Source organism: Branchiostoma floridae, chromosome 14 (assembly GCF_000003815.2).
Source record: "Branchiostoma floridae strain S238N-H82 chromosome 14, Bfl_VNyyK, whole genome shotgun sequence".
Classification (NCBI taxonomy): Eukaryota; Metazoa; Chordata; class Leptocardii; order Amphioxiformes; family Branchiostomatidae; genus Branchiostoma; species Branchiostoma floridae.
Window position 1 is genome coordinate 13,350,319 of NC_049992.1, and position 24,207 is coordinate 13,374,525.

General features: G+C 41.8%; 7 protein-coding genes and 1 long non-coding RNA gene across 9 annotated transcripts in view; 3 read left to right on the top strand and 5 right to left on the bottom strand.

Moving 5' to 3' along the window:
* The window catches only part of LOC118430510 (translocation protein SEC62-like), a 10,228-nt gene extending 6,965 nt beyond the window's left edge, over nucleotides 1-3,263 (bottom strand). For both annotated transcript variants that reach the window (XM_035841424.1, XM_035841423.1), the window contains exons 1-3: nucleotides 3,207-3,263; nucleotides 1,932-2,043; nucleotides 1,436-1,541 (exon numbers count right to left, since the gene is read on the bottom strand). In XM_035841424.1, coding sequence (XP_035697317.1) covers nucleotides 1,436-1,541; nucleotides 1,932-2,043; nucleotides 3,207-3,245 — 257 coding nt within the window. In that variant the 5' untranslated portion in view covers nucleotides 3,246-3,263. The remainder of the gene's footprint in view (nucleotides 1-1,435; nucleotides 1,542-1,931; nucleotides 2,044-3,206) is intronic.
* LOC118430511 lies at nucleotides 231-762 on the bottom strand. Its single transcript, XR_004832869.1, has 2 exons — nucleotides 436-762; nucleotides 231-403 (listed from the first exon to the last, which is right to left on the bottom strand). It is a non-coding gene; the product is annotated as an uncharacterized LOC118430511 (long non-coding RNA).
* A 4,505-nt stretch (nucleotides 3,264-7,768) lies between the features above and the next one.
* LOC118431025 (tumor necrosis factor receptor superfamily member 21-like) lies at nucleotides 7,769-11,743 on the top strand. The gene is made up of 7 exons (XM_035842096.1): nucleotides 7,769-7,947; nucleotides 8,977-9,204; nucleotides 9,500-9,635; nucleotides 9,885-10,064; nucleotides 10,344-10,409; nucleotides 10,569-10,937; nucleotides 11,067-11,743. The coding sequence occupies exons 1-7, from the start codon at nucleotides 7,912-7,914 to the stop codon at nucleotides 11,357-11,359; spliced, it is 1,308 nt and encodes a 435-aa protein (XP_035697989.1). The 5' UTR covers nucleotides 7,769-7,911; the 3' UTR covers nucleotides 11,360-11,743.
* Nucleotides 11,744-11,838: 95 nt separating this feature from the next.
* Nucleotides 11,839-13,525, bottom strand: LOC118431026 (receptor-interacting serine/threonine-protein kinase 1-like). The gene is made up of 3 exons (XM_035842097.1): nucleotides 13,315-13,525; nucleotides 13,007-13,143; nucleotides 11,839-12,771 (listed from the first exon to the last, which is right to left on the bottom strand). Exons 1-3 carry the CDS (start codon nucleotides 13,484-13,486, stop codon nucleotides 12,592-12,594), a joined length of 489 nt encoding a protein of 162 aa, XP_035697990.1. The 5' UTR covers nucleotides 13,487-13,525; the 3' UTR covers nucleotides 11,839-12,591.
* A 327-nt stretch (nucleotides 13,526-13,852) lies between these two features.
* Nucleotides 13,853-16,124, bottom strand: LOC118431083 (tumor necrosis factor receptor superfamily member 11B-like). Its single transcript, XM_035842168.1, has 4 exons — nucleotides 15,822-16,124; nucleotides 15,039-15,408; nucleotides 14,216-14,395; nucleotides 13,853-13,984 (listed from the first exon to the last, which is right to left on the bottom strand). The coding sequence occupies exons 1-4, from the start codon at nucleotides 15,855-15,857 to the stop codon at nucleotides 13,911-13,913; spliced, it is 660 nt and encodes a 219-aa protein (XP_035698061.1). The 5' UTR covers nucleotides 15,858-16,124; the 3' UTR covers nucleotides 13,853-13,910.
* Nucleotides 16,125-16,320: 196 nt separating this feature from the next.
* On the top strand, nucleotides 16,321-18,381 carry LOC118431084 (tumor necrosis factor receptor superfamily member 11B-like). Its single transcript, XM_035842169.1, has 4 exons — nucleotides 16,321-16,541; nucleotides 17,309-17,536; nucleotides 17,773-17,908; nucleotides 18,143-18,381. The coding sequence occupies exons 1-4, from the start codon at nucleotides 16,500-16,502 to the stop codon at nucleotides 18,364-18,366; spliced, it is 630 nt and encodes a 209-aa protein (XP_035698062.1). The 5' UTR covers nucleotides 16,321-16,499; the 3' UTR covers nucleotides 18,367-18,381.
* Nucleotides 18,382-18,437: 56 nt separating this feature from the next.
* LOC118430149 lies at nucleotides 18,438-20,437 on the top strand. The gene is made up of 5 exons (XM_035840859.1): nucleotides 18,438-18,441; nucleotides 18,526-18,591; nucleotides 18,957-19,070; nucleotides 19,660-19,968; nucleotides 20,132-20,437. The coding sequence occupies exons 1-5, from the start codon at nucleotides 18,438-18,440 to the stop codon at nucleotides 20,410-20,412; spliced, it is 774 nt and encodes a 257-aa protein (XP_035696752.1). The 3' UTR covers nucleotides 20,413-20,437.
* LOC118430970 lies at nucleotides 20,428-23,748 on the bottom strand. Its single transcript, XM_035842002.1, has 6 exons — nucleotides 23,322-23,748; nucleotides 22,860-23,039; nucleotides 22,561-22,632; nucleotides 21,874-22,296; nucleotides 21,555-21,688; nucleotides 20,428-21,299 (listed from the first exon to the last, which is right to left on the bottom strand). The coding sequence occupies exons 1-6, from the start codon at nucleotides 23,731-23,733 to the stop codon at nucleotides 21,126-21,128; spliced, it is 1,395 nt and encodes a 464-aa protein (XP_035697895.1). The 5' UTR covers nucleotides 23,734-23,748; the 3' UTR covers nucleotides 20,428-21,125.
* Between the last annotated feature and the right edge of the window lie 459 nt (nucleotides 23,749-24,207).

A 24,207-nucleotide genomic window follows, 5' to 3' on the forward strand; every position in this document is an offset into this window, starting at 1 on the left:
AAACCAAGTTACACAGACAAAAAAGTAATTATGCTTTCTTATTGTAAGAACAATGAAAAATAACTGATTAATCCCAAATTACCATTTAAATTGAAAAAAAAAAACACAAATAAGTATAAAGGTACAAGTGTCTGACAAAATGGGTGAAATTGAACTGAAAATGGAAATAGTGCAGGCCGCTCTCCAACACCAAGATCGTATCTCAAGAATGTTTTTTTTCCACCCTACCATTTTTTTTATAAAGGCCTACTTGTTCACTGTCTCAGGGGCTGCAACATTGTTGTCTAAAAAGTCATGTTACAAAAGTTTTGTTACTGCCTACTGGACCTCCACTTATCATGCTGTCATAGCATATCATACCATACCATACTATATCAAGGAGGTTATTTCCTATACATGAAATCTCCTTGGCCAAACCAAGGCTCTTTCTTCAACCTCCTTGGCCAAACCAATATATATATATATCATGTATACTCTCAAATTTCCCTATCTGTTTGGACAAACTCACAAAGGGAATACAGTAAATAAAGGTCCAGTGGAAAAACATTTTTTAAACCTCCTTGGTACATGTAATTGAAGACAGTACAGACACATGGCAGGCCTTAATGAGGTGTGACCCCCCTGCTGACCATCCCTGTCAGGGGAAGAAACTGATACCTGGCAGGGACAGCCTTTCCCTGCAAAGATTCTACTTGGCTGGATGATAAATGATGATTAATTGTAATAGGTCGCACAGTGCGACTGTGGTTACAGATCTGGTCGCACCAGGGGAATTCTACTGGCATATGCGACCAACTTGGTCGCAGTCAGGAGCCCTGGTACTACCATATATTTAGTGTTGATCATTCATTCATTCAAACATTGTCTAAGAGCAGCTTATTAATCTCCAAGCATATCTTGCCTGGCATAAGATAGTATCATAAGCTGGGGAAGTAGTTTAGCCAGCAGAGGAGATAATTGGCTACGCATGGCTCAACTCCTTCCCCAGCTTATGATACTATCTTATGCCACGCAAGATCTGCTTGGAGATAACAGCTAATAAAGTAAAAGCTCATTTTTTTTCACAACAGACCAACTTACTTTTAGATTAACCTGTATTGTAAAATAATAACAATATGGGTAACGACTATTTCAAGAAGTAAGACAATCTTAGCACCCCCTCCAATCTATGCAAAGTAGTATATTGTGACATGAATACTAAGTATGGTGTGCTCTACGAAACTATGCCTGAAGTAATATGATCCCTTCACCCACACCTGGAGTCCGAGCACCTGTTTCTCTATGTGTAACTACTTACACAATTCCAGAATACAAGATTAGCAGCTTCTACTGTCCCTGCCTGAGTCAACCAACAATATAAAAGAAAGAAAGGAGCATTTCCCATGAATATAGAGAATGCTTATTGAAACTAATGACTGTTGTACAATGTTGTTACCTCTGGCAGTAGTTGACAGCAGACTCCCGATGAGTGAACAGCACTTCAGTTTTCCCCTTCCCTTCTGCCCACTTGGAGTCCAACAGACAGTCCACAGCTTTGGAGGCTGTAGAAGAAAGAAATGAGTCTCTTGGTAATACAGTAACTGTATAATCTTTTATATCACTCATTAAAAAGAGGTTTAAATTTTGAAAGAGAGTCAATTGTTATTAAATCACTCATTAAAAAGAGGTTTAACTTTTAAAGAGTTAAGAGAGTCAATTGTTATGCCAATGAAGGTTGGGTAGAAAGAATTCCCAAAAGGGCGAAAGACTTTAAACAGTAAATTTAGACCTAATGTCAAAAGGTTGCAAAAAAACAAACAACCCATTTCATTACTTATTATTACCATTTCATTATTTTATTTCCACTTTTATTAGTAGAAGAAATCAGGAATTCAGCTTCTGCCATATGGAACTACAGTAACATTAAGTGTTGTTTATCAAGGTGAGCTTACCTGTGAAATACTCCACATTGTTCCTCATGATGGAGGTTTTCTTGGTCGGCACATTGAACCTCAGATATTTCCCAACAGCCGTCTCCTCTTTAGAAACACCATCAGAGTCAACCTGATGACAAAAAAACAACAAAATGTACCATTCTTAAACAAAGTTTTGAACTGCCATGGGCATGACTTCCAGTGGATAAGTAACTATGATCTGTAAATGTGTAATTGCAGCTTAAATCTGGACTATTCCAATCTTAAGTTAAAGCATCATATTTTGATAGACAGTCAAGAAAATGTCTTAAAATGAAAAGTTTCATGCCTATCATTCATCAAAGAGAAAGAGTTTTGCAGCCAAAATATATTTGTGCTCATCAGAGTTATCTTACTAGTATGAGGGTACAGTTGTACTGCACATGTTGTAAGAAGTACTGTGTGGGGCAATGGTTAGACCATTTGGCCTAGAACCAAGAGGTCCTGGGTTAGATCCCCTGACATGCCACTTCATTAGTCGGCTACAGGTGACATGCGGGGTGACCTAGGCTTAGGTTTACCCATCACACTTATAAATTCCTTTCCGACATGATAGGATCAAGCCTCACAGTCTACAGCCTATGGGCTACAAGATCTTCACTTAGTTGAATATGGTAGTCTCAAAAGGAAGAAGGAGAAGTACAGTGAGTATTATCAGCTCTAGATCTGGACTGTACAAATTTTAAAATTTAGAGTTCATAATATGAAGAATGATGCTAAAACTAGCTAAAGTCATCATTTCTTGCACTAGGTCTGACTGTTTTTTTACATTTCCGGTAGAACCTCTTTAATGGCTCACGTTAGAGACACGGAATGTCAACACAACAGACCCTGTCCGTAAACATATGGCAAAGTCTTTGACCTCCATTCTGGTAACAAACTTGCGCAATATTGTCAACACAATTTCACACCACGCCAGTGACGCCACCATCTCACATGGCGTGGTTGGTGATCATGATCGCCTGTATCTGGAGACTCTACACAGATATGACGGTCCACAAGTAAACCGTTCAACTTCAAATCTGGAGCCGTTCACAACAAACTTTCCTTACAGCAGTCAAAAATTATTTCCACTTTCATAGTCACCAAGCCAGCTGATTGCGAATAGGTAAACAATGACACTCATACGCCGTAATAAAAAAGGTGTGGAGTTCTTTTTGGTCTAAAATATCCTAGAAAATTGTAGATATCCATGGAGAGTAGTGTCATGTCATATGAAGCTGCATTTGGGTGGGAAAGGCGAGGATTACTTACGTCTTTAGCCCTCTGCTTCTTTTTCCTTCGTTCCGCCATTTTGTCCAACACAGCAGGGGTGACGTAAGCATTAGCGCAGGCGCCTAGAGCCCACGGTGAGAGATCTCAAATAAAAACAAGGCTTTAAACCATTGAAAAGCCTTTCTTGGTGGGATTTTATGTGAAATCTGGGCATTTTGGGAGTGGCTGCAGTAGGAAAGAGCCTACACTGGTAGAATTAGTTGTAAAAAATGACCTTTCTCCATCGAGGGGGTTTCCGCACCCCCCTGAAATAGTGGTATCGTCGCCAGAATGCTGTTTTCAGCCAAATGGGCCAATCCAAGGGCTCTAATTAGGGGGGTGTATCAAAAGATTAGCCGTATAGAAATTCTTGCCAAGGAATTTGCCGAGACTGGACATATTAGGCTATCATTTGAAGGTAAGTTTGTATGGCTTGAACTTTTTATTCTTGAGATAATTGCATATTTGTTTCCTCAACTCTCCCATTGGAACGCATGTATTAGTGGCTGAAATTCTAATGGCCTCGTCTCCCCTGTAGTGATTCAGGTAGGCATGGATTAGGCCATTCCTGTTCATTTTAAGGGCTTTTTTGTCATGGATCTGTTACCTGAGCAAGGTATAGGGTTCAGGTGACTGTCATTTACTTGAGATTTACCCCATTTTTTGTTATTTTTGGCTCTCTTCCTTGTTTTTTAGCCATCCCTCCAATCAGTGCCAGACTGCAGACCAGGGACAGTGTACAGAGGACTTGATTTTGGTATTCTGGGGGTAAATTGTTGGGGGGGGGGGGGTGATTCCCCTATGGGAGGGGTCCTAGACCAGGTGAATGTTGTGATTTAGCCTTGCAACACTCTTTTTCATTCTTTTTGCCTTTTCTATGATTGTCCCTATCCACACGAGTAGTCATTATAGACCCTTCAGGGCCCTTGAATAGACTTTAGGCTTGCCTTGAAAGTGTCTAGAAAGGGGATGTAGGAGTCTAAGTGAAGGGAACAATGTCTCCATTAGCTTAGGTGACCAACTTTTGGCTTTATTCACTTGTTTCTGTCAAATTCCACCTGTAGCCAGCATCCCTAGCCCAGGTCCACAGTGCAGGCCTGGCACAGGTAGGTCATCAATCCCCAGGGGAGTGTTTCTTATCAGAGGTCTTTGATATTGATGGTTTTTACTTCACACCCCTACCCCGCAGTGGGTTATATGATTGACATCTGTCAATTGTGAACTTGAATTTACTTGTAGTGATTCAGGTAGGCATGGATTAGGCCATTCCTGTTCATTTTAAGGGCTTTTTTGTCATGGATCTGTTACCTGAGCAAGGTATAGGGTTCAGGTGACTGTCATTTACTTGAGATTTACCCCATTTTTTGTTATTTTTGGCTCTCTTCCTTGTTTTTTAGCCATCCCTCCAATCAGTGCCAGACTGCAGACCAGGGACAGTGTACAGAGGACTTGATTTTGGTATTCTGGGGGTAAATTGTTGGGGGGGGGGGGGTGATTCCCCTATGGGAGGGGTCCTAAACCAGGTGAATGTTGTGATTTAGCCTTGCAACACTCTTTTTCATTCTTTTTGCCTTTTCTATGATTGTCCCTATCCACACGAGTAGTCATTATAGACCCTTCAGGGCCCTTGAATAGACTTTAGGCTTGCCTTGAAAGTGTCTAGAAAGGGGATGTAGGAGTCTAAGTGAAGGGAACAATGTCTCCATTAGCTTAGGTGACCAACTTTTGGCTTTATTCACTTGTTTCTGTCAAATTCCACCTGTAGCCAGCATCCCTAGCCCAGGTCCACAGTGCAGGCCTGGCACAGGTAGGTCATCAATCCCCAGGGGAGTGTTTCTTATCAGAGGTCTTTGATATTGATGGTTTTTACTTCACACCCCTACCCCGCAGTGGGTTATATGATTGACATCTGTCAATTGTGAACTTGAATTTACTAGAAGGGGTGACGTAAGCATTAGCGCAGGCGCCTAGAGCCCACGGTGAGAGATCTCAAATAAAAACAAGGCTTTAAACCATTGAAAAGCCTTTCTTGGTGGGATTTTATGTGAAATCTGGGCATTTTGGGAGTGGCTGCAGTAGGAAAGAGCCTACACTGGTAGAATTAGTTGTAAAAAATGACCTTTCTCCATCGAGGGGGTTTCCGCACCCCCCTGAAATAGTGGTATCGTCGCCAGAATGCTGTTTTCAGCCAAATGGGCCAATCCAAGGGCTCTAATTAGGGGGGTGTATCAAAAGATTAGCCGTATAGAAATTCTTGCCAAGGAATTTGCCGAGACTGGACATATTAGGCTATCATTTGAAGGTAAGTTTGTATGGCTTGAACTTTTTATTCTTGAGATAATTGCATATTTGTTTCCTCAACTCTCCCATTGGAACGCATGTATTAGTGGCTGAAATTCTAATGGCCTCGTCTCCCCTGTAGTGATTCAGGTAGGCATGGATTAGGCCATTCCTGTTCATTTTAAGGGCTTTTTTGTCATGGATCTGTTACCTGAGCAAGGTATAGGGTTCAGGTGACTGTCATTTACTTGAGATTTACCCCATTTTTTGTTATTTTTGGCTCTCTTCCTTGTTTTTTAGCCATCCCTCCAATCAGTGCCAGACTGCAGACCAGGGACAGTGTACAGAGGACTTGATTTTGGTATTCTGGGGGTAAATTGTTGGGGGGGGGGGGGTGATTCCCCTATGGGAGGGGTCCTAGACCAGGTGAATGTTGTGATTTAGCCTTGCAACACTCTTTTTCATTCTTTTTGCCTTTTCTATGATTGTCCCTATCCACACGAGTAGTCATTATAGACCCTTCAGGGCCCTTGAATAGACTTTAGGCTTGCCTTGAAAGTGTCTAGAAAGGGGATGTAGGAGTCTAAGTGAAGGGAACAATGTCTCCATTAGCTTAGGTGACCAACTTTTGGCTTTATTCACTTGTTTCTGTCAAATTCCACCTGTAGCCAGCATCCCTAGCCCAGGTCCACAGTGCAGGCCTGGCACAGGTAGGTCATCAATCCCCAGGGGAGTGTTTCTTATCAGAGGTCTTTGATATTGATGGTTTTTACTTCACACCCCTACCCCGCAGTGGGTTATATGATTGACATCTGTCAATTGTGAACTTGAATTTACTAGAAGGGGTGACGTAAGCATTAGCGCAGGCGCCTAGAGCCCACGGTGAGAGATCTCAAATAAAAACAAGGCTTTAAACCATTGAAAAGCCTTTCTTGGTGGGATTTTATGTGAAATCTGGGCATTTTGGGAGTGGCTGCAGTAGGAAAGAGCCTACACTGGTAGAATTAGTTGTAAAAAATGACCTTTCTCCATCGAGGGGGTTTCCGCACCCCCCTGAAATAGTGGTATCGTCGCCAGAATGCTGTTTTCAGCCAAATGGGCCAATCCAAGGGCTCTAATTAGGGGGGTGTATCAAAAGATTAGCCGTATAGAAATTCTTGCCAAGGAATTTGCCGAGACTGGACATATTAGGCTATCATTTGAAGGTAAGTTTGTATGGCTTGAACTTTTTATTCTTGAGATAATTGCATATTTGTTTCCTCAACTCTCCCATTGGAACGCATGTATTAGTGGCTGAAATTCTAATGGCCTCGTCTCCCCAGCACTGTCTAGTCTCGCAGAGGTCTCGCGAGAACAAACGAGAGTAATCTCGAAGCAGATGTTGGGATGGGACATCAGGCCATGGGCTATGGGGCATCGTATTAAAGGTCATTAAAAGGTCTTCATTTATTCATTAAAAGTTTCAGCATCTCAGACAGTCTAATGCCGCCGGGGAGAAAGCTGGTTCAAAACTTGGGTACAACGTGAATTAAGGATGTAACGTTATATAGATAAAACACACCAGACTTTGCAACAGACCAAGAGAAAGAAAACCGGACCGTAGGCTCTAGAATCTTGGCTTTGTGAAGTTAGCAAGTAACGTTACATCGTATGTTCACAAGATTCCCCGTCATGATGTGTGATGATGTCCTCTAATGTGTCTCTTAACCAAGCACGTTGCCCTGGATGATAATCTGAATTTCAAATCAAAAACAATGAGTTCATATCAAGAATGGCCTACAAGTACAATACATAACGTGTTACTAAAATAGTTTTTTCACATTAAGATTTGTTTTTGTTCCAATACAAATTATCTTTGAACTTCGTACAATCTAAATGTTTGTTACCAGTATCGACATGCCAATCTTGACATAAGAGGCCGGCATGTTATGACAGGTTTTTGTTGACCTGTTTGTCTTTAGTGAGTTAATGCCGTGTTGTCGTATTTTCTAACTGCTATTGGGTGACTGTCAAGCAGACGGGGTGACTGTCAAGCATATGTATCACAGTTGGAAGGAGAACAATGTAGAATCTTGATTAATAGTTGATTGTAACAATTCAAAGCATGTTTTTTCTTTGAAATGTGTCCAGATAGCTGGAGACGATAACGCAAGGCCTTCCTCGTCTGCCCACCTTCTTCAAACGTCGAACTTAAATCCTAGGAGAGCAAAAACCAAAGAACAATGACATCACCTGTCATATGAGTTCATCTACCTTTGACCTCATTTGGGTCGACCGGTCAGAACGAGCCTGCCCATTCTGTCCCGGGACAGCGCATAGGTGGGGTGTATCAACATGTAGCTCTGAAGCTTTCTTTAATAATCTACCCCTTATCGGGTAATCTATGCTGCTTGTTTCCTCTGGTGCGTAGTTTAGGACTTCGAGGATGTACTGTGGAGTGATTTTAGCGATTGGAGTGGCGGTAAGTGAGAAAAGTGACGAAGTTTTTAAGTGTTTACACAGTAGCGCTAAGTGCGTTCTCCGATTTCCACTCAGTGCAACTCGTGTTGCGCAATGTCGACTGTAGGATTCCAAAACTTTGCCGGAATCATGATTTAAGGGAATAGATTTGTTTTCGTGAACATGTAGACAGTTCTAGACAACATTTAACACATAGGAATCACGTAGGTGTTGAGTTGAACCCCGTAAAAGTACGAACAGCAAATCACGGTGACGTCACTCACTGGGTGGCCGGAGTGAGAGATAGATCTAGATCTATACGTTTTGCTTATTTTAGCGAAACGGCGCTCTTCCAAAGCCATCAAAGGTTATAAAACGTGAGCATGTTAGTCTTCGGTGTTCTGCATTGCATTCCAAAGAGCCATTTTTATGATGGCGCGTTTGGAAAACTACATGTACGCCAAAAGTTTCCCGTGACTCCTGGCCTGGCCCCGTTAGTCATTTCCGGTTGTTGCAGCTGGCGTGTTTAGCACACGTTGTTTTCGTGCTCCTGTGAATCGGTCGTGAACTTCATTACCCTTAAGTTGAATGGTTTTATAATCTAAACCTCATATGATGATACATTAATACAAACTTTGTAGTTTTTGCTGTTTTACGGAACGCCGTGCTTGGTGCGGCATGGGACGGCTGGGGAATTCCGATGACGTCACCAGCAATCTAGGGCCTGCTGTTCGCCACGCTCCCAGGGTCACGGGCGGGGCAATGGGGTGGGCTCTTGTTGACAGTTAAGATTTCAAAGGATTTCAAAATCGTAGAAACATGCGTGTTACCTACTTTCTGTTTCCGTAAAAATGCCATGACAAATATAAGACGTCCCCGTATTAAAGAAATGTTCCATTAAACAACAAGCAATGTCAATCAATACCCCTTTGATAACTTGGGATAGAAAATTCTAGAAAAGAGTGATTGAATATAAGTTTGAAAGTATGCAGAAACTCGGAGGACAAAACAACAGTGTCAGACGATTTTTTGTTGTTTATCAATTCTTCAGGTTCTTACTGGGGTTGTGAGCGGTGATGGACAAGATGAACATTTAGCCACGCCCCCTCCTCCGTGGAGACATGGCGATCTGCTCTGTGATTGGTGTCCACCAGGACAACGCATGAGCAGTCCCTGCACCGAGCAGTCGCAGACGCAGTGTGTCCCATGTCGGGAGAACGAATATGCCGAGTACTACAACCACCTGTTGGAATGTCGGCTGTGTAGGGCATGCGTCAGGGTAAGTCTAGAACCCCAAAATTGCCATCTCTCTTCAAATAAGATTTCAGATGTCTTTGGCTATTAGTTGTGAAATGGTACATACTTTTATTTGAGATGAATGTCACTCAAGAGTTCAAACTATTTTAATAATTGCACTGTAACTATGCAGCAGTTGGATACCCAATCATAAATAAACTGAAATCATACTCATGTGTAAGTCACCCTTTGTCTTCAAAATACAACTTTCCTCTAAATCAATTATTGAGTTAAGACCTCAGTGTTCTAATTCAACGCCTTTCATGTTTTTCCCAAAGCATCACGAACACGACTCGGAAAACTGCACCTCCACCACCAACAGAGAGTGTGAATGTGACCCAGGCTACTACTTATCCGGTGACGTCTGTGAAGCTCACACGAAGTGTTCCGTCAGATACGGGGTGAAGGAACAAGGTATTGGTGTTGGAACACATGTAGAAAATGCTAACTTTTCCAAACATTGGAGCATAAAAGTTGGTTAATTTACCCTATGGTACGTTGTATAATTGAATTGTAAATGAAAATACCTAACAGCAAACCAGCTAGTCATATCATGTTTGTTAACAGAAAATGACAGTGAACAGTGGTAAATTAATCATTTTATTTCCAGTTAACGTTACATCTTCTACTCTCTGACCATGATAACTTTGAATTCACATTCAGGAACGCCCACAAGTGACACCAAATGTGCGCGCTGTGAATCCGGGACCTTTTCTGACGTCATTTCCAGTACAGAGGTCTGTAAAGACCACACCGACTGTACGGACTTTGGGCTGTGTGTAGTGGAGAAGGGAAACAGACGTAAAGACAACACCTGTGGAAACTGTACAACCAACGGGACAGGTAGGATACTTAATAGTATATTCGTTGCATTTTCGCTTGGAAAATAACTTCGACATGTACTTTTTGTTGTTTTGTATATGTCAATTATAAAGAAATAATCGTGCTACTTTAATCAAGTAACATAGCACGCTTAAAACTGTTCATTTTCAAAAGCGTTGTTCAGGTTTTATAGATAATGGTATTTTAAACGGTATTCAACAAACCATAGTAGCAAAAGAAGGGACATCAAATAGAATAGCACCAAAGCTAAATGAATGACCAAATGTACTTCGTTTTCAGTGACCATTATGACAACTGTCTCTACACCGACAACGGCTTCCATAGGCAACTCATCCATAGATACAGGTATGGCATTATATGCATGTTCAAATAGAGTCAATAAAGTGACGTAGTGGCCGTCCTTTTTTAAAAGTGTGATTGGTTTTGAGTATAGTGTATAATGACAACGTCTGTGATGTTTTTCAGTGACCAAATATTTTAACTGGTCTTGTCTGCGTTTTACAGAAAACTCCACAGCTTTGGGCAACATTGAGACCCCGACAGATCCATTTACAAGGGGATACATTACACTAGGATGTGTATGTGGTGTTGTCGTCTTACTAGTCTGTGCAGGCGTAGTGAAAAGGCACTGGCTCCGTGCAAAGTTCAACGAACTTTTGGGGCGAACGTCACAGGACGGACAAGGTCAAAGTCAGGTGGACGGCGGCGTGACCATGCAGCCACTGATGACGCAGCGCTCTGGACAGGCGCAAGCAGTTTCTGGAGAGGCACAAGCCGTTGGTGACCGACCGACCGATAGTGTACTCGTTCTGGGATGCTGTCCTATCCGCTCTAGTCCCAGACTGCGAAGAGGAGTGTCACGGAATGACGAACGTATGTATCTTCATTTCCCTCGTATATTACTTATCACTAAGTCTTAAGACAATGTTTAATCAACAAGGGACTACAGGAATCGTTTTGAAAATTGCTTAAGTCAATTTGTTTCCCATCATGACTTTTCAGACGTTCGTGCAAGGATGGTGACGACTGATGACCTGCCCGCCATCGCGGCTGACATAGGGGGCGCATGGAGACCGCTGGGGCGGAGACTGGGCTTCAGTGACGGCAGGCTGGACGGCTTCGAAAACGACTACCGTTACCTGGAAGAGATGACTCACCAGATGCTCCGCAAATGGATCAACGAGAGCCGGGAAGAAGCGACAAGAGGCAAGCTTGCGGATGCGCTTGTGGAAGTGAATAAAGAAGCCGTGGCCAGGACTCTGCTCGGACTCGCAATCGGCGAACACAGCGAATAGATGTGCCAAAGACCTAAGCTGCTACCTGTTAGAAACCAGGCCTTCCTACGGCCGGGGGTACGGGGATCGTAGAATTAGGCAAAAAATCGGGAAATTAGCCATAGGAGTCAGTTCATGCTAAGGTAAATGTTTCCCCTCTGGTCGGCCGTTCAACTCCTCTGGCAAATTATTCTCCCTAGTATAGCCAGCGTAGTCGACGTCAGTATGATAGAGTAGTACAGAATACTGCATCAGATGTTTCCGTTCCTATCAAATACTTATGTCAGGTGTCTTGTATAATATTTGTTGTTTCGTGGTGCCGTTGATCTAAGCCATTTCGCTTAAGTGAGGCACCACTCTGTACTGTTGTATGTTGCAATAAAGAAAGAAGAAATGGACATCGTTGTTGTTACAGTGAGCCTGACAGCAAAGCGCTGGCAATAGATGTCGGAAAATGAAATGGAAAAATTCCATAATATATGCGTTGCACATTGTTGCCATAGGATCGATTTTTGTATATATTTGTACAAAGTGAAACAAATAGATTGATAAGTTATTACAGCTTTTGGTGTTTTTCTTCTAGATACATTTACATCGGTAGTACCCTATCTGTGATAACAATATTCCCTGCCGGTCAAACATTCGCGTGGCATATACATAAATAATAATTTTAAAGATATTGCCTTCACGTAAAGATATTCAAGTCTCGGAGGTGTTGCCAACTTTTTGTGCAGTCACTATTTTTTGTATAACTATTTTGTATGTAAAAAGATATCAAAAGTGCAAAACGTAGCAGAAACTCGAGCTTGTAATATGTCATCAGCAACAATTAGACAAACATCACAAAATATAACAAGTAGCAAATTGAGTCAACTTATCATTTCGAACGCATTTAATCCAAGACAACTGTATATTCCATTTGCTGCAGCAAATAACATTAAGTCTAAATTCCAGCAAATGTTGTCATGATCTGTTCAGGTCCAACTTGATATCACAGCTGTTTTCTTAAAGTTGACAACAGACATGTATTATCTTCCTATTTGTACGCTCAAATCTAGTTGATACATATCATTACAACAAGGGAATGAATATGTAAAAAAAACACTTCATTACTGTTCAAAAATCCAAAGACATACTATAGATTTATTTCGAAAATATATCAAAAGTGTATGTTGTTATTTGATGAAGGCACATCAATCATTTTGAGAAGTGGAATTTCAATAGAAGTGATGAATAGTATCTTGACAGGCGGATCAAGAGGAAGGGTTTTGTCCGGATCCGTTCCTCGCGAAAGTAAACAGCTTCTCTGCCACATGACGCAGTCCGACGTTCTCCAATGCGTCACAAAGGTCCCCAACTGTGGGGGGCTGAGACTCCTCTCTCCTTACATAGGCTCGCAACATCTGATACACGATCTCCCTCTGTCCGTTGAGCTACATATGTATAAGAACGTATAACAGGAATTGAGATTAGCAAATTTAAGAAGTCAGTATTGTGGTTTCATAGTTTTGATGAAATTGCATATTTTAAAACCTCAATACATAGAAAGATCGTATAGCAAGGTTTGAGTTCTGTCACAGTGAAAACAACTCTACCATCTATTATTGAACTGTACTTTACATGAAATTGTTCTGTGGTGAAGTAAATTGAAGTAGAACACATGTACACCTGATAGTCATGGTTGAAGCCGTCACAGTTTCCCTCTGAGAAGTCCAACTGTTCCCTGGCTAGCTGTCTCCAAAGGTCGCCAACTTCACCACAGATATGGCCAACATGATCCAGTGTCAAACTCATCGCAAATAAATCTGTAAAGTATAGATAGTTGTCGTGAAGACACTTGTATATAGATTTTACAGTAGCGTAATTTTGACAACGTTTTGGTGAGTGTAAATAGGTATTAAGAAGAAAAAGGCAAGAGATAAAAGAAGGAATTTCAAAAAGAAAAAAAAAATCAAGGATGTGCACGGTAAATCTACCTTCGGGTGCAGACATGGATTGGGTTGTCTCTCTACCATCCACAGAGTCCGTACCACCGGCGCGGTACCTCATCCCTGCTGCTCCGCGGAGTAAGAGCTGTGTGTTCTCGGTGTTTGTGTCGTTAGCCGGCTGTTGGTCGGGGAGGTGGGCTGGCGGCTGGCGCCGAGACATCAGATTTGTTCCCTCCGTTTCAGCGGCAGTGTTATCTGAACTAGACGATGTACGGACCCTACACGGTAGTGGTGTGTCTTTTTTCGTTATGGCAACAACAAAGTACACAATAAGTCCGATTGGAACTGCAATGAGAACAATAAGTGCGAAGAATCCAGGGTTGGAGAAGTTGGGCTGAATAACGCCAGCCGTGACGTTATTCTTCGTTGTAATATTGCCTGGAGAAAAGTAGAAAAGAACATTCGATCACTTGTAAACATGTATTTGATGGGGATACAAATTTATCTACTGATGCGGTAGATAATGTATCATGTACATGTGGTTTTACAAGCACTGATGTAATCTTTATATTCAACTAATCACCGGTAGTCTTGTAACATCAAATGTTTTGAATATAATTATTTGCATGAAATACAACAATGAGTCATGTTCGCTTACCTGTAGCGATTGTCGCATTGTCAACAGTTTCCGGTGTATTGGTGCCCCTTGCGTTGGCAACTATCGGAAAAAAATAGTTGACATGATATTGCAAATATTTGCTGACTGTTCGCGTATTTGCTCCCCCAAGAATGCAAATATGCTGTTTCAACAACCGTTTTAGAACCAAGTACATTATCTATAAAAACATCATTGAGGTTTAAAAAAAGAATAGAAAACATTCATAAAATGCGATCTGAAGAAACTTTTTACCTACGATAAAACCACAACATGACAAAAAGTTATTCCCACCTGTTCCATTTGTTACACACGTGCCGCACAAGTTGTCCATCCTACGGTTTCCCCTGCGCACCACACACTCGTCCCACACACTACAGTTGGTGTGACTTCTGCACGGCTCCGTGGCAGATATCGTGCTGGAAAACGTACCCGTCTTACACCGGCTGCATTTCGTGTCCTTCTCCGGTGTGCCTTGGAATTGTAAGGTCAAAAGCATTTCTAAAAGTCTACATTCACGTGAGAAAACTTAGTACGTTTCTCTAACGTTACATGAAAATGTGATAATTTATAAAGCTTGTCGTATTTTCACTAACCCACGTGACTGCTGGAAGCAAACAAGTACATTGTAGACGTTTCAACTGACTTTCAACAAACAGACGTACCCGGCATAAATGATGGCTAACAAAATACAGCAACAACAACAAAAGGGCTCTCTTTGAAGCAATAAACTTTAACATCTACTCAAACGTTGTGTATAAATATGTACAGCTTTTCCCTAGCAGGTATATACAATGAAAGTGCTTAGAAAAGAAGCTTGTCTTATGTAAATGAAATCGTCGGTGTTTACACAACAGACTCACAACTAAACTGGCATACCTGCACGTCCGTAAACAAAACGAAATCTCTGAACGTATTTTTGATAGGATCACTTCTTTCAGTAAAGTTGGTGACTAGGAGTATGACTACTAGTATGTATGGTGAAAATGCAGGAAAAAATGATAATCATTATTGTCAAGGAATAACTAATATTAGTGTTATGAAGTAATTTGACGATGAGACTGTGCAACGATAGAGCTATCTATTGTGACGGACAAGTAAAAATATGTGTCCTTACCTTGCTTTGTTACGCCGTGCCCGATTGGACACTTTTTGTGAAGAAGGCAGAACTCAAACAGTCTGTAGTAACCATCGTCACATTGGCATATCCTGTTGTTTGTAGCCGAACATTCTATCTTAACATGTTCATGTTCGCGGCGGCAGTCCGAACAACGCCGACACTCATATTCTCGGTTATAGTGTTCCGTGTACTCGTCCCATGGACAGGGTAGACACTCAGTAGCAGTCCGTTCCGTGCATACCCTGTTCATATAAAAACCTGGCTCGCACCAGTCACAGAACAGAATGGTGCCAGATAGCGGATCGATGTGACGCCATTTTTCGGGACGCTTGTCTTGACTTGTCGACTCAGCACCGATGACAAAAGCCTGGGGAAGACAATAGAGAAAAAGATATAATCTTATCATATCAAATTGATAATTTCTATCGATATCTTTAATCTAGTACTTAGCATTATATGGCTTCATGTGTCGAGAAGGTTACTCCCCTCCCCAACAAAAATATATACTTCCGCGTTCTCTTAAGGGCATAAACCACTTGAACATTGCATGATGCTAACAACACTATACACAATATAATACATAACATTTTGTGGTAATATACATTCTATATATTCCTCATTAAGTCCACAATAAGTATAGTAACAAAATTAATGACAGAAATGTTTTAAAGAACTTTTGACCTCGCCCCGTTGCGTAACGTTGCGCAATCTGCATCGGAAGCATTGTAGAAGACGTTACCGCCACTTAAAGAAAACCAAATGTCAGGAGTCCTTACTTACCGGGACAAACAATATCAGGGAGGCTTTTGATATCATATTGGCACATTATTACGCTGCAAATCCTATATACAAAACCTAGATATTCCACCAAACGTCCAGTCTGCATACAGGACGATTTTTACATGTCTGGGCAAGTTAGGTGAATTTACCGGAACAGGTGTCAAAGGGCAGTACCTTAAGACCGCACGGACATGTGAATGTTGTTTAGTTATCTAAGCCATACAATTTTATGTTTATGACCGCGTTTCATATGTACAGTTCATTCTATTACCACTGATTATGCTTCAAACATGTTGATACAACAGTTGGTCTTATTTACTACTTAGTTCACTGCAATCTGAGACGTCATTTCACCATGAGAATATGCTGGAATTCCTCTAAGACGAGGCCCAATTGTTTTTATGCGTCACGAAAAGACAGCAGGGCTAAGTTCGTAATTGATCAAATTATGCAATCCAAAACTTCTTGTAACGTTACTGTACTGCCTTTTATATTGGCCAGTGAACTACAGGTCAATGAACTTTAACCTTTAACTTGATTCAAAAAGCACGCAACATTCCGTGTTGGGACGGTAGAGGTGGGAGGGCGGCTGTCATGTAGCGGGATTTTTCCCGAACGTTCTAACACATTTAGAGGTAGATTCTACTCTTCTATCACAAGGTTCAGCCAGGAGTGGACATGTGGGCACTGTACACAATATGCTGTGGAATTCTATTGACCGTAAGTAAGTTACTGTATTTAACGTTTAAATATATATGATGCTAAAACATCGGGTGTAGTTTCGATAACGTTACCGTTATAACGTTATATAGCAGGGGTTATCCCTGGCACCTCCTTGGTTATGATCAGTACGTAACGTTAAATCGAGTAAGTACATGTAACGTTACATGCTTCCAAGATACACATAAGTGTATTTTAACGTCATTTTAAAATGACATCTTTGGTATATAGCAATCCACTGTCCTCCGATTTTATCAATATCACTGCACTGTCAACCTCCCAGACCATCAGAAACTAAAACAGCAAACATGTTGGCCAGCTAATGTAACGTTATATGACAATCCAGAGTAATAGGCACAGTAAAATCTTTGCTACAAGTTTGCTATATTGATATAGTTTGCACTTGAGACAATTAAGTGACGTCAGACTTGCACGGCGCCGACATTACCTCACCTGATGTGTTCAGTGAACCGTGATGAATATAAACAAGACTGATAGCTCTGTACTGTTCTCTGTATCTGAATCTATATAGCCGGTATAACTGCCCGAAAAGCTTCAGCCCAACAACAGGTGGTTCTGTGATACTATCACAGTACTAGACTGAACGACTTGTCACACATAAACCTTTGCACATTTAGTTGTAATGAAGGTGATCCTATAGTAATAGGCAATGTATTCCACTTAACGATATTTCAGGGGAAAAACTAATATTTGAACAGCTTAATAACTCTGGTTACTCGAAGGCATGACTACTTCTTGTTTTGCAGATTAATTTGTTAGTAAGATGTGAGGCAGACGAACCACCCCCCAAATGGGAATACTACAACCCGCTGTCAGGTGTAACACTGCTCTGTGATTGGTGCGCTCCTGGGGAGTTCATGGTCACGGAATGTACGGAAACAACCGTCACACAGTGTCGCACATGCGCAGAGAACGAGTACACAGAACACTACAACCACGTCAGGGAGTGCTTCCGATGCAGGGAATGTCTGAAAGTAAGTGTCATTGTCATAAAAATCATTTTCTTTAAACATTACATGTATTTTATTTCATTTCCCATTGTGCGGTAGAAGGCCATATCGCAACACGAAGAACGGCAAGCTTTTTATATTTCAAATAATCGTGCATGTCTCTAGCAACCATAACATCAGTTAGTTAAAAAACGTAGTCTGTCTAGTACTATTTCAGTATAGTAGTGTGATAACAGTGATTTTACCCCCTGTGAACCCAGGCCCACGAGCACGTCTTGTTAGGTTGCACACCTACCAACAACAGACAGTGCGTGTGTGAAGACGGCTACTTCCTGGCCTCAGAGTTCTGTTTTCAGCACACGAAATGTCCCATACGCTATGGGGTCGTACAGAGAGGTACAGTATGCCTGTCTTTCTTAGATTAAATGTTAGACGGTTAACGACAATATTTGAAATGGAGATAATGCATAGTTTCATTGTGATATTACTTTCCCATTTTAGAATATATCCCTATTTTTGAGGATGCGTTATGCTTTAAAACAATGAATGCCATTTGCATTTCTCTATGAGTGCTAGCCTTACTGAAAAAAAGTCAAGAATTGTACATTTGAAAATATTCTTTCTCCTAAGGTACCCCCTGGAAGAACACCAAATGTAGACGGTGCAGTTCAGGCACATTCTCTAACGTGGAGTCCAGCATGGCCACATGTAGGAACCACACGGACTGTGGGCCCATGGGGCTGTGTGTCACACAGAGGGGCAACAGGGGGGTGGACAACGTCTGTGGAATATGTCCCCACTATAACACAAGTAAGGATGTATTTCGTGAACGTTGGGCTTACAGATCTAGATGAGATGAACACAAAATAAGATCTGGAACCGCTACCCAAACGCAATTTCTATCAATTCAATGCACGCTGTATTTATGAGTGGATTCCTAGTTCAACCCATTCTGTGGTAGATTTGTTGTCACATTAAAGTGCACTTGCCCATCTTTTACACATAAACTACAGCAGCAGCACCAAAGTCTGAAGACAAAACATCTGTATCTACGGCAGGACCTACAGAGTTTGTCTCCGGTATGTGTGGCTTCAGTATCGGTAATGTTTGAGAGTTTGGGGATAACTAAAAGAATGCTATGGTATTATGGATGTCTTGGTGCACAGAATAAGAATAAAATAAGGATATGCTAGATGACCAAAGGTAAGCTTTACCGGTCGACTATTCAAATATGCAAAGTAGATATCTTACACGTAGTCTGTGTAACACAAACTCTGCTGTCCAGGGCTGTAACTGACCCCTCCCCGCCGGCGGATGCTGGGCGGGCTGCTATAAGCGAGATTTAATCAGGCTATCTTACACGGTATTGCATTTAGACAAATGGGACGTCGGAAGCTATAGTTTATTATGCGTTTGTCAATCCTAAAATGATATTTTATATCAGCACCTAGGCAAGAAGACAACAACAATACTCGGAAACACGTCATTGTGACAGATGTAAGATGGGAGCCGATAGTTTACGTCACCATTGCCATAGTCATCCTTGCAGCAATCATAGGTATGTAAGGCACGGATTTAATTCTGTAATTAGTTTCGTCAGGTTAGAAGAATTGGAATTGGCAAATTCTTCTTTACAACGATTCTTTCCTGCGTATGGGACGTTACGATTAACCGGGACGAGGGTGATACAAACTTAGTCACGTTTGGGATTCTGTTTCGCCGCAAAAGCGCCACCTATATCGGCTTCATAAAGCATAGATAAGCAGCACCCCAGTAAAGCTCTGAGTAACGTGTCTGACAAGCATTGAAATTTAAGCAGGAAAGATTCACTAGTTGTGAAGAAGAATATATCTTATTTCTTCACGTTGATGCTTGAAAATTTGTTCTGCCACATAAATATAACCATGTAATAACTTGTTACGACATGTTACGAAAGATTTCAAGAAAACTTCTTGTTCTTGTTTTCTTATTTTTTTGTTTTTAAGAAAACAATGGAATTTTGATGACACAGTACACGACATGTTACGAAAGATTTCAAGAAAACTTCTTGTTCTTGTTTTCTTATTTTTTTGTTTTTAAGAAAACAATGGAATTTTGATGACACAGTACATCGATTGATGTGAACTTAATCTTGGATGTTTTTACAGTTGCCGTTTGCTGCATCGTAAAGACATTACGAAGACGACGGTCTGATACATCACATGGACTTCCGCCCCTACAGACAACGTTAGCAGGGAAGACACCCATAGTATCGTTTGTACATGTAGGAAAACCAAAAGGAAAGGAAAGTCCCCCCACCGAGCCTGACCAAGTAGGCTTCGAGACCCACCACACCCATGCTGCTGCTGCTGCAAGACAGACAACTTCCACTAGGAGAAACCCGTTAGCAATGACCCGTTTGGGTACTCCAACTGTGCCGAGACTTAGGAGAACAAAATCACGACAAAACGACGATGGTGAGTTTGCTACCGATAGTGTATCACAAAATGCAGATCTAAACACCTGAGCTACCTTAAACGGTCCTCTTAAAAACGTTGTAATTGCACGGTGATTAAAGGTAAGAAATTCATATTTATAACACACTATTACTAATGCCAATGTTGTGTTACCAATTTCCAGAACTACGCCGCCGCCCCGGCACCCTAAATGATGTCGAACTCATCGTGGACGACATCGGCGGCACCTGGAGGCACCTGGGCCGGGACCTGGGCTTCTCTGACGGCCGGCTGGACGGGTTTCAGAATGACTACCCCCTACAGCTGAGGGAAGCCGTGTTTCAGATGCTGCGCACGTGGATAGAGGAGAGGAGAGGGGACGTAACATTAGGGAGACTCATGGACGCTTTGAACAATGCGGGGAAACCGGAGCTGGCTGAGGCTCTACTTGAACAAACATCATAGCATACTGACACATACTGTTTGAAATGCATTGTATTTTGCAATGAATTCATGTAAAAGTATGAAATGTACAAATATATACAAATATTTGTAAGAAATCCACCGGTAAAATTATTTCTTTTTACATTAACTACTAGTAGTAACTTGAAGGATAACAAAACATATCCCTCGATGGTATCACCATATACCACAAGTATAAGTACAATTCATTGTAATAAACTAACAAACATTTTTGTCATGTTAACAAGTTTTAACGTGATATTCCCCTTACTGATATCAACATGATATGCACCCATATCATGTATACAACTACAATGTATATCATACGTTATTGCAGCATTGTCCAATAGCAGCCTTATTATTTTTTAAAATGCTGCAAAATCTTCTTGCATATTGGCAACCCTTCCACGATCGCAGGGTCACGTCGAAGGTTGCTATACATTTATATACAGCACAGTTACACCGATGGCAACATCTTATCACTAGGTAGTGTGTAAAAATCTGTCTGTTTTCGAAAAAAAGTACATGGGAAAAAGAGCTTCTGATGTCAAAACGTAAAATCAACTTTTGGGATACATTGTGAATTGTTTTCTTAAGGACAGTATCCAGATAAAGAACAACGCCTCATCTATACATGGCTGCAAGTGAGTATGAATAAAATATCCAACGATATTGTTTAAGTCAGCTGGTTGGGAAGACTGTTTGACTGTCTAAGTCTAAGACGTCTCCTCTCTGATCTGCCGCCGCCCATGCTCGAAAGTGAACAGTTTCGACCTGACGTCTTCTTTTCTCACTTCCACAAGGGCGTTACCCAGCGTCCCTAGAGTGGCGTCCTCTCTCTGTATTTCGACCCACTTCCGCAACATTTGATACGTAATTTCCTTCAAGCCCTGGAAAAATGTGACAGAGCAGAATTTTGCCGTAAGTGTATATTTGTAACATCATAAAACACACACATTCGTCTTCCACTATCTTCAGAAAAGAAGTTAAACCCAATATCCCGAAATCTGGACTTAGCTTTTAGACTAGTTACTGCAAGCGTATGTCAACGTTACTAAGATGAGGTGGATACACTGACTCCAAGTTTGGAATGTTCATACAGACAGACCAAAAAAAATGAGGAGAAGAAACGACAGAGATCTCACCTGATAGTCGTTCTGGAAGCAGTCACATTGCCCGTCCGTGAAGCCCAGTTTCCTACCCAAGGCTCGCCACTCCGCACCGACGTCCTCGGCTATGTGCTCAGCGTGAGAGAGGGCTACCTTCATATGGGACACCTCTGTAACAGTTCAGAATAGGAGCTATAAGTATCTTAAAATCAATGTCACAGTCTCAACAATCAGTGATAATTTGTAAAGGCTAGTGCATACAAATACATTTTACAGTCAAATGATACATTCTCTGTCCTCCTTTTGAAGCTATTGAAGCACGCTACCCTGCCTTCACGAAGCAATACAGACTTACCTTCATCTGAATTGAGAGAGGGGGTCCTCTCTCCCTCTTCTATGGAAAACCCTCTCTGGAACCTCCTAGCGGCGGTAGTGTGGCCCGAATACCGTGCCACCTTCTCTTGACTCGATCTCCTTGTCTGATTGGAGTCTCCTTCTAGTAGAGGTTGCTGGTGTTCACTCACTCCTACCGGCGTGCCCACGATGCTGGTCTGGGAGGCTCGTTTTACGAAGATTTCTGTCAGACTGAGTCTGGGAGGTAAAGACCGTCTGTGCTGGTGTACGGTAGGATCGTCCCTCCACAACATGACCGCAGCAAAGACGATGATCGCCGCGATGAATATGACCAGCCCCAGTAACAGGTAGGGGAGCCAGTAAGGCCCCCATGTCGAGCCGCCAGGGTGGGGGGCCTTGGTGTTGTCATCGGACTTGTTTGAGTCTGTAACCGACGAAAATAGTAATCAACATAACATATCATTTTCATAATGTTGCTGATCAGATCAGATCATGCAAAAGCAAAGTTGTAATTTTTGTGCCTCAAATACAATGTAGTATATTAAGAAAAAACCTAGGTCACCTGTTGAGTTGAAGTTTAAACAGCACAATGTAGTCTAGAATAATGAAATACACATGCAAAACATTCTGTATTATGTTTTGTTCTACAAAAAACATATTAGGATAAACTTATTAAAGTCGATCTTACCTGTATAGCCGGTAGTGTTTCCATCTTCTGTAGGAGGGGCGTTTGTTGCTTCGCTCACGGAAGAGTTCGTCACTATATTTATAAAGAATAATAAAAAAAAAAGTCGCATTATTACTTCAAATCATAGTAGGGATTGGATTCCAGTTAAGAACTAAAATTATACTTGAAATGCGGAATGTGACTTTGCTGAAGGTTGTCCGTCCATTATAGCAAAACTCAAAACTCGATGACTTTATCAAGTCCAATGTCGGATGAATAGCAACAACATCTCTATGGTGAATAACAGCAGGTTAACATACCTGTTCCATTGACAGCACAGGTACCACACATGTTGTCTCTCTTCCTGTTGCCCTGTCTGACTACACATTCTCCCCTGGCGGTACAGTTCGTGTGGGCTCTACACTCAGCCGTGCTCGATTCCTCGTCCGAAAACGTTCCCGGTCTACAGCGCATGCACCGAGTGTTCTTCCAAGGAGTACCTACGACCAGGAGGGAAAGGGAAGTGGTGATGTACGTAATGTATGTGTCAGCAGAATTACTCAGGGTCACGGGAGAGATCAGGTAAGGAAAATGTTGAATCCCATGGCAAGGCTAAGATGCATGTCCAGGACAAAAGATGCAATAGACTAATTTTGCTAGTTCTGCTGCAGTACCAAGGGCATATATTAGGGGGCCTAAAACCGACATTGACCTTCGTCATCCCGCATACAAAAAATTTAACACACACGAATATATAACACATCAGATAAATCATATCTTACCTTTTTCCCTGACGCCTTCACCTTTCTGACACTTGGTGTGAGGAAAGCAAAACTCTAACCGTAGGTAGTACCCGTCATCACATTCACACTGGCGGTTTTGCTCGGCTGTACACGGCAGGGCTTCGTGTTCATGTTCATGGTCCTGCAGGTTACACTGCTGACAGAGGAGACATTCTATCTCCTGGTTGTGGTATTCTGTATAATGGTCCCATGGACAGGGTAGGCACTCTGTGGGAGTATGTTCCGTACAGGGTCGGTTCATGTACTCTCCCGGCTTACACCAGTCACAATATAAAGTTTTACCGGAGATAGGGTCATCGTGCTGCCATTTGGTGGGCGGGGGATCTGAAGCAAGTACCCCACATACAAATAAAGAAGTCTGAAAGAAAATAAAGAGATGAGTAAATAACATTGCTAATATACTCAATGACAGTGATTGGAAACGGGCTAAAAACTTAAGAGAGTTATAAAGTTCGCGGCCATATTTGAAAGTCTAGAGTGAGTTGTAATTAACGATAACAACAACGTACCAGAATAGAAGTTATTACAAATGCATATTTCACATATCACGTTGCATATTTTGGGTAAAATTCATCATTGGCCCCCCCCCCCCCCCTTAGCTAGAGCACAGGTAGGACTTCGACACGTAAGGATAAACAAACACGGGCGTAAAACATGGTCTTACCGTAACACACACAAGGGTACCGGCATGCAGCCACATCTTGGAAATCCACACTCGTCATGTAAGATCTTATGGCTTCCTCTGTGTAGACATACACTGCTTGTACGTGCTCATTGGCTACAAGTTCAGAATGGCCATGGGTCGATCCCTTTGACGGAATGCGATGACGTCAGAAAGGTTGAAAGGCGCGTCAACAGGTGAGTC

Bases quoted from the DNA above. Each gene is read 5' to 3' on its own strand.
- LOC118431025 (XM_035842096.1), top strand. From the start codon at position 7,912: ATGTACTGTGGAGTGATTTTAGCGATTGGAGTGGCG. The intron at 9,205-9,499 runs GTAAGTCTAGAA...TTTTTCCCAAAG, and splicing joins TGTGTAGGGCATGCGTCAGG to CATCACGAACACGACTCGGA. The intron at 10,065-10,343 runs GTAGGATACTTA...CTTCGTTTTCAG, and splicing joins CTGTACAACCAACGGGACAG to TGACCATTATGACAACTGTC.
- LOC118431026 (XM_035842097.1), bottom strand. From the start codon at position 13,486: ATGTCTCGGCGCCAGCCGCCAGCCCACCTCCCCGACCAACAGCCGGCT. The intron at 13,144-13,314 runs GTAGATTTACCG...TATACTTTACAG, and splicing joins ATCCATGTCTGCACCCGAAG to ATTTATTTGCGATGAGTTTG. The intron at 12,772-13,006 runs GTGTACATGTGT...ATACATATGTAG, and splicing joins GCTTCAACCATGACTATCAG to CTCAACGGACAGAGGGAGAT.
- LOC118431083 (XM_035842168.1), bottom strand. From the start codon at position 15,857: ATGATATCAAAAGCCTCCCTGATATTGTTTGTCCCG. The intron at 15,409-15,821 runs GTAAGTAAGGAC...TGTCTTCCCCAG, and splicing joins CCCTGATATTGTTTGTCCCG to GCTTTTGTCATCGGTGCTGA. The intron at 14,396-15,038 runs GTAAGGACACAT...TACAATTCCAAG, and splicing joins GCACGGCGTAACAAAGCAAG to GCACACCGGAGAAGGACACG.
- LOC118431084 (XM_035842169.1), top strand. From the start codon at position 16,500: ATGTGGGCACTGTACACAATATGCTGTGGAATTCTATTGACC. The intron at 16,542-17,308 runs GTAAGTAAGTTA...CTTGTTTTGCAG, and splicing joins GCTGTGGAATTCTATTGACC to ATTAATTTGTTAGTAAGATG. The intron at 17,537-17,772 runs GTAAGTGTCATT...CTGTGAACCCAG, and splicing joins GATGCAGGGAATGTCTGAAA to GCCCACGAGCACGTCTTGTT.
- LOC118430149 (XM_035840859.1), top strand. The intron at 18,592-18,956 runs GTATGTGTGGCT...ATTTTATATCAG, and splicing joins ACCTACAGAGTTTGTCTCCG to CACCTAGGCAAGAAGACAAC. The intron at 19,969-20,131 runs GTGAGTTTGCTA...ACCAATTTCCAG, and splicing joins ATCACGACAAAACGACGATG to AACTACGCCGCCGCCCCGGC.
- LOC118430970 (XM_035842002.1), bottom strand. From the start codon at position 23,733: ATGTTATTTACTCATCTCTTTATTTTCTTTCAGACTTCTTTATTTGTA. The intron at 23,040-23,321 runs GTAAGATATGAT...TCCTGGTCGTAG, and splicing joins TGAAGGCGTCAGGGAAAAAG to GTACTCCTTGGAAGAACACT. The intron at 21,300-21,554 runs GTGAGATCTCTG...ACATTTTTCCAG, and splicing joins GCTTCCAGAACGACTATCAG to GGCTTGAAGGAAATTACGTA.